This window comes from Lipotes vexillifer, unplaced genomic scaffold (genome assembly GCF_000442215.2).
Source record: "Lipotes vexillifer unplaced genomic scaffold, Lipotes_vexillifer_v1.1 scaffold1136, whole genome shotgun sequence".
In the NCBI taxonomy this organism is placed as follows: Eukaryota; Metazoa; Chordata; class Mammalia; order Artiodactyla; family Lipotidae; genus Lipotes; species Lipotes vexillifer.
In genome coordinates, this window is record NW_006769631.1 from 1,785,792 (window position 1) to 1,793,603 (window position 7,812).

At 44.2% G+C, this 7,812-nt stretch overlaps 1 protein-coding gene across 1 annotated transcript in view; it reads right to left on the reverse strand.

The window, feature by feature from the left end:
- LOC103086762 (putative zinc finger protein 852) overlaps positions 1–6,410 on the reverse strand; it is a 13,868-nt gene extending 7,458 nt beyond the window's left edge. The window contains 1 exon segment of the mRNA XM_082931371.1: positions 6,131–6,410. Coding sequence (XP_082787497.1) covers positions 6,131–6,410 — 280 coding nt within the window.
- Between the last annotated feature and the right edge of the window lie 1,402 nt (positions 6,411–7,812).

The window sequence follows — 7,812 nt, forward strand, 5'->3', positions numbered from 1 at the left end:
GGGCACAGCCAAAAAAAAAAAAAAAAAAAGCTGAAAGATTCACACTTCACAATTTCAAAACATTTGACAAAGCAGCACTCATCAAGACAGTGTGATACTGGCATAAGAATAGACATATATCAGTGAAATAGATTAAAAGTCCAGAAGTAAACTGATACATCTACAGTCAACATATTGTAGACGGAAGTCCCAAGACCACTTAAAGGCAAAAGAGACTTTTCAACAAATGGTGCTGGGACAACTGGATGTACTCATACAAAAGAATGAAGTTAGACCCATACCTCAGACTATATATGAAAATTATACGGACAGCAGGCCTTGGCACCTGTTGCAAACTGGCCCCACTGCTCTGTGTACCAAATCACGGATGATGGCTAGCTTTCCCTGAGGGCATGGAACACTGTCTCCCACCACGGTTAAGCAAATTTTTAAAAAATCACTACCTTCATCCACGATTAAAACAGAGGCCATCATCTCCTATATTTGCTACAAACCAATACCTAGGCAATGTTTCCTGGACTCAGTGAGCACTGTTAGGACTGACAAAATAGAGACAACCGTAAACTGAGATGGGAAGAAGGCTCACACCAGAAAGCCTGTCATCACTCGGATAAAAGAAACTGCAGTGCTGCTACAAGGGGATGGAGAATCAATTGAAGAACTACTTTGGAAGCTGCTGAAGTTCTGGCAGAGAAATGAAACTTTGCTGTGAAAGAAGCGGGTGGGGCAAGGAAAAAAAATACACAGAGAAAACAAAAGCAAAGGAAAACTGAGAAGTGATAAGATACATAACTGAAGGCCTATAAAAAGAGACTTGAAGACACAACAACGGGAGGCTGAAGAGGAAAGGTGCCTCCGGAGCGGCAGGGGCAGGCTCCAGCCTTGCTGAGCCGCAGCAGCACCAACGGGAGCTGCTCAGGAGGGAGCTGAGAGTCAGAGAAAGAGGCGAGAGACTTTCCCAGCCAAACTTGCAGAAAGACTGGGGAAGAGAAAGACACTCAGTTGCAGAGAAATCCGGGAGTGAGACGCAACAGAATGAACTGGAGACCAGAGAGAAATATTTTGAAGAAACGCACCCAGCGGGAAATGTAAATGGCACTGACCTATCTCAGGAAATTAAGACCCACAGGGAAATCAGCACCAAACATAAGCCTCCAAGCTGACCTGTTCTGAAGCAGCTGCTACAGAAATGTACGAAGAGGTCAGTGAAGTATTTGTAAAGAGGTGATGAGAAGACGGACCAACAGAAAAATGAGGGCAACTGCCTGTGAATATGGCAAAAGATTCCAGCCCTCTGAGCCCAGCCCCTGCAACCATGAACATGGATAAAAGTTAGGGACTTCCTGGGACTTCCCCGGTGGCCCAGTGTTAAAGAATCCGCCTTCTAATGCAGGGGACGATGGTTCAATCCCTGGTCAAGGAACTAAGATCTCACATGCCGCAGGGCAACTAAGCCCACACGCCAGGCCCAGTGTTAAAGAATCCGCCTTCTAATGCAGGGGACGATGGTTCAATCCCTGGTCAAGGAACTAAGATCTCACATGCCGCAGGGCAACTAAGCCCACACGCCACAACTAGAGAGCCCACGCGCCATGGAGCCTGAGCACCACAACTAGAGAGGAGCCCGTGCACCACAATTCCTACATGCTGAGACAAAGATCCCACATGTCGCAACTAAGACCCGACACAGCCAAAAAAAATTAAAAAAAAAAAAAAAGAAAGCCATTCTTTTTAAAAAAAAAAGTTAATGACCTCTTGGGCTTTTCGAAGCCTGAATGAAAGCCCCACAGCATAGTAAAGAGATGGGGCCAATGAGCTGAAACTGCTAATTAAATTCAGGTATCCTAATGCCTCAGGGTTCCTTCCAGGTCCCAGCTAGCTTCTGAGGACAGAAGAAAAGCTTCATTCATCAACTTGTTAAGATTATACCACAAATGGGAGCCCCCAGGCCTGGGGAACAACCTGAGATGGAGCAGGCCTCTTCTCCCCCAGAGCTTCATCCCTCCGCCCAGTTTCATTCCCAAATGAAAATGGCTTTCAAAAGAACAGCGGAGGGGCTTCCCTGGTGGCGCAGTGGTTGAGAGTCCGCCTGCCGATGCAGGGGACGTGGGGTCGTGCCCTCATCCGGGAGGATCCCACAAGCCGCGGACCGGCTGGGCCCGTGAGCCATGGCCGCTGGGCCTGCGCGTCCAGGGCCTGTGCTCCGCGACGGGGGAGGCCACAGCAGTGAGAGGCCCACGTAAAGAACAGGGGAAATCCCAAGCAATCATGCGGGCATTTTTCAGGGGCATTTTCTTCTTTCTGTCATTTTGCTTTATCATCTTATATGCAATGTAATTTTGATTTCCTTTTAAAATCCTCATTAAGTAGTCTCTTGTTCTCATGTTTTTCCTGCCCAGTGAGAGTGTACATAAGATTTACTTTATACACTGATAGTAAGCAAATAAGTTTCTAAGGCAATTGCCACTAAAGAAAGATTGCTTCTACGAAATAATGCCATTTGCAACAACATGGATGCAACTAGAGATTATCATACTAAGTTAAGTAAGTCAGAAAGAGAAACGAATATCATATGATATCACTTATATGTGGAATCTAATATATGGCACAAATGAACCTATCTACAAACAGAAACAGACTCAGAGACATAGAGAACAGGCTTGTGGTTGCCAAGGGGGAGGGGGCTGGGGGATGGAAGGACTGGGAGTTTGGGATTAGCAGATGTAAACGATTATATATAGGACGGATAAACAACAAGGTCCCACTGTAGAGCAGAGGGAAATATATTCAATATCCTGTGATGAACCATAATGGAAAAGAATATTTTTAAAAGAGAAGTCTGCATGTGTTTAACTGAGTCACTCTGCTGTACAGCAGAGATTGGTGCAACACTGTAAATCAACTATACTTCAATTAAAAAAAATCTTTTTAAAGAAAGATTGCTTCTAGTACACATTTAAAATGTTAAAATAATATTTATACCAATCTGAAAATTAAAAACTAAGCTCAACCTAGTGCCCAAAATTTGGTTTCTAAGTACCACTCTACAATGAATGAAACCAGGAATCCTTGAAGAAATGGTTGATTCCAGGGCTGGGGGAGGTAAAAATACAAGATGAGTAACTTGTGGTGCCTGACAATCAGAGAAAGACACACAACAGGATGGAAGCATGTAAGGGGAAACAGGAGCCAACTTGAAAGAGCTTCCAATGGCCAAAATCAGAATAACTTAAGCCACAAAATAAATAACAATACATGCAATAAACCCCCAGAATAAACACTGAACATCACACACTGATGTAACTGATATAATTAAGTAAATAAACAAAAGGGAGAAAAGGCACAACTATTCCTCACAATGAATTCCAGTTAATAAATGTAGAAGAAAAAATGAAATGAAAGGCACCTAGAAGAACATCACAATAATAACTGCTAAAGACAAGATCCACCAAGAAACGCTAATTAGTGGCTGAAAGTTGAGGAGAAAGGATATTTCTATGCAAAGTCTCAAAATGTCTTCCTCAAAATAATTACTAATTACAAAGGAAAGACAGCAACTTTACAGTGATGAAACTTGGCAGAAATACTGGATCAAAAGTAGTATCACTAGTAAGAAGACATATTGACATCATCCTCAATCTAAGCAGGAGAACATCTGACAACCAAATCGAGAGGGTCATTCTAAAATTACAAATATAAAATACTTCAAAAGTGTCAAGATCGTGAAAAACAAGTAAAACTGAGGAACTGTCACAGACTGAAGGAGAACAAGAAGACATGACAATTAAATGGAATGAGGGATTCTAGATTGGATCCTGGAACAGAAAAAGAACATTAGTGAGACAGTGATGAACCCTAAATAAATCAGCAGTTTAATTAACAGTATTGGACCCTGTAAATTTCTTAAGTTTGATGACTATACTATGGCTATGCAAGATACTACCTTTAGGTAAAACAGGTAAAGATATAAGGGAAATCTGTAAAGTTCGGACACCCTCTGTGAGTCTACAATTAGTCAAAATAAAAAGTTTTTTTTTTTTTTGGCCACACCATGCAGCATGCGGGATCTTAGTTCCCTGTCCAGGGATTGAACCCGTGCCCCCCGCATTGGAGCACTGAGTCTTAATCACTGGACCACCAGGGAAGTCCCAAAATAAAAAGGTTTTTAAACTGAAGAAGTCTGAGTTGTTACTGTGTTTGTTTCTATCTAGAAATATTAATGTCTAGATATTATGGATTAACTTGGCAATAAGGGCACTGAATACTGTCAATGCTTATCATTTCCAATTTGTATTCTCTTTCATTAATTTAACAAATATTTACTGAGCACCTACTATGTCCTAGGCACTAAGGTCTCTGCAGTGAATAAAGCAGACAAAAAGCAAGGCCTTGAGTAGCTTATGAGAAGACAGACAATGAAATAAAGACAGCAACAGGTCTTATGTAGTATAATAAAACAAGGAAGGAGGATAAGAGGCCTAATATCAAGGAAGAAAAAGTATAAGCTCAAAAATTCAGTCTAGGGCACATGAGGACTCACCTAAGGGACCTCTTTCAGACAGTTTCTGATATTAAAAATACTGAAGATTGCAAAGTAAAATCACTTATATTTTACTACATTTTCTGTATTTTTTCTCTGGAGAATGACAGCATAGAATGCTCATGCACTAATACTTCCTGGATACCAGAGCCACAGAAAACTTAACCTTGGCATAGCTACTATTTTTCATGTTTCTGTCAGTTTCCCTTCCTTATAAGTACATATAGAGGTTTATCTTCAAAACAATCCCATCTTTTTGGCTTATTTTTAAACCAAAATTTGTCTGCCTTTCTTCAGCATTGAGAACAACATGCAAGAGCAGCCTCATCTGTCAGTCCCTGAAAATGCACACATATACACATGAGTATAACAAATGGAAACTCCCTTAAATCCCTAAGCAAATTACTTCCTTGCAAAATAAGCAACCTAACATTAAGGCGTTTTCAGTTTGGAAGTGAGACAGGCTGGGACCTGGGACCCTTTGCTGCAGTGCCTGCACCTGGACAAACATCTCCACCAACAAAACACAAAGAAACTATAAGGGACTAAAGCTGGGGCAAGTTATGAACAACAAGATACAAAAAGACCAAAAACCCAACCGCCACTTCTGAGGAGCTGGGAGCAAAAGCAGAGTATAGCCCATGTACCCTGCACACAGCACCATCAAGGGTGGGTAGACCACCAAAGCCACCCCTTATTTGGGACCCCCAGACCTACCCCTACCCTCATCCCAAGTAAGAACCCCCCCACTTCAGGGAGCAAGCAAGGGAACCTGTTACTTGTTTTCACTCCCTCCTGCTGCCTTGCCTGAATTTCTTGTCAGGCCACTTCACAATTTCTATTGATTAAGGAGGCCAAGAACCCTGGTTGGTGACAGACCTGCAAACAGTTTGAAAGAGGATGGTGTTCTTTTCCTTGCCACCACTCTTAACTTAGGAAGGAGACCATTTTCTTATTTCTTAAGCCTATATGTCAGATGACAGTAGAGTGGTTTTAGGTTAGTGCTGTTACTTGTGTTTAAAAACTGCATTTTACAGACACTACTCTTTTATTTTGAAAACAGAAATAATCACCCTAATAAAGAATTTGCTATTTTTCTGCACAAACGTCACTTGCTCAGCATTTACAGATTCATGTAATGTGTATTATACGAAATAAACTGCAAACAAAATGTTTTATTTTAATTACACTTGCAAATATATATGTCAGTGGTGTCATAATGCTGGCATCAATTTTAACCAATAAAGGAACAAATGCATTCCGTAAGTTGAAGATGTAATTTTCAAGAAGCAACAGTATGAATGTACTTAATGCTACTGAATTATACACTTTAAATGGTTAAAATGGTAAATTTTTATGTATCATATGGTAAATGTTATGCATATATTATCACAATACTGTTTTATTACAATACTAGAAAATTTTAAAGCAATAGTAGGATCCTGTTTCGTAGTTTAAAATTTACATATACGTATAAGAGTTTGCATAATCATGCACAAATTTTAAAAGGTCAGGAAACCTCCAGACAAAAACATTAACGGACTGCAGTTACTTTTACTTTTCTTACGCTCACCCGCGTCATCTAATTACCTGTAATGAATACGCTTTGTTTGCATAATTGGGAGAAGTGATAAAACACAGAAACCATTACTCCAAATTCGCGCCCCGGGCAGCGAAGCGCAGGCAGATACGCCCTCACCGGGGCGGGGCGGGGCGGGGCGGGGCGGGCCCACAGGCCAGACCCCCGCCCGGGCGCAGCCTCCAGGCCAAGCCTCACCCGCCATCCCCCGGGAACCCCGCGCCCGCACGGCAGCCCCAGACGCCCCCTGTTGCCCCACTCACCGACGCCCGCTGTTGCGAGACTCTCCATCCCCGGACTGCACGACCCGCCTCACGCCAGCCCCCTTCCCGGGATCTCCGCTGGCCCGTATCGCGCACGCGCATGCCGCTCCGGGCCTCTAGGCCCCTCTAGGAAGCAGGGAGGGCCAACGTCTCGGCTTCTCCCGGGCCCTAGTGCCTTTCTGGGCGGCCGCTGAGCCCAGCCCGTAGGCTTGTCCCCCACACTCCCCACCTAACCTAACCCGCTGGACGCCTGCCTTCTGTTCGTGCCCCAGATCTCTATCAGTCTTGTCCTGTTTTCCTACACCCCTCCCCATGTGTGTGCAGGGCTTCCCTCCAGGGCTCCCTCCCCACAGAGAAGAATGATATCAGAGCTATTTCTTATCCCCAGCTGCTTGGGTGGACCCCAAATGGGTCTTTCCTTGCTAGGTGCTACTGGCTCAATAGAATGAGACCAGTTTCAGCAGAGCAGAAACTTTATTTGTTGATCAAGGAATAAGGAGGGGAGAGCTCCTGTTCTGAAGCCCCCTTCCCCTTGAGGGAGGGAAGCCTGCAACTTTTAAGGGGTAAGAGGTGGGTGTGCCATCAGAATTTGGGGGAAGAGGTGGAGATTTCCAGAAACAGCAGGAGCAAGAGCATTCCTCTGGGCTCCCTTGCACTCAGCACTAGTTGTGCCTAGCAAAGTGCAAGTCTCCACTTTGGGCAGCGATCCTAGCATGGTAATGAAGCAAAGGCAACTTTCACACACTTCCATCTCATCTGCACAGGTGTTGCCCTCGTGGTCAGGCTAGAACCGGTTCAGGAGAGTTGACTTTTGCCATCTTGGGCCTTTCTGGCTCGGGCCGGTTCTTCGGTTTTGCTTATGTGGCCTTCTGCCTTCCTTTCTATTAAGCAAGCACGGCTGTGGCAATAGATTAGCAGATTGTGGCGTGGGAACAAAAAGAGAAAGTAGGTTAGCCTCTGTGCCGGTGTGGGTCTCTTTCCGGTGACAAAGCCAGGAGTCAAAATAGTGACCAGGCTGGCCAGAAGGAGCTGTTAAGGGGACCACTCATTACTCCCTGGTTCCACTTTCAACAAGGGGAACCAGATGCTCAGGAAGGCTCTGTTCCACGACAGTCTCTTCCCCCATCACCACCACAACCAGCCTTATTCCCAGCCCACAGGCATACAAAACTCTACCTTCCCACAGCTTCCAGCGCTTTTATCTTATGGGTGATTTCTAACAAGTCTCACCCAGTGGGTGAACAATGGTACTATTTGCCAATATGTGGAATCCTGGAGGAGTAGGTTTGGGGATAGAGAGACTGCTTGAAGAAGGGCTGAAGTCACATCAGGAGACTGCCTAGTCCGTGTAGGAGCAAATGTCTTCTGTCGACAGCATCAGAGAACCTGGAGGGTGTGGAGCCAATGCCGTAAAGACCACCTGCTGCCAT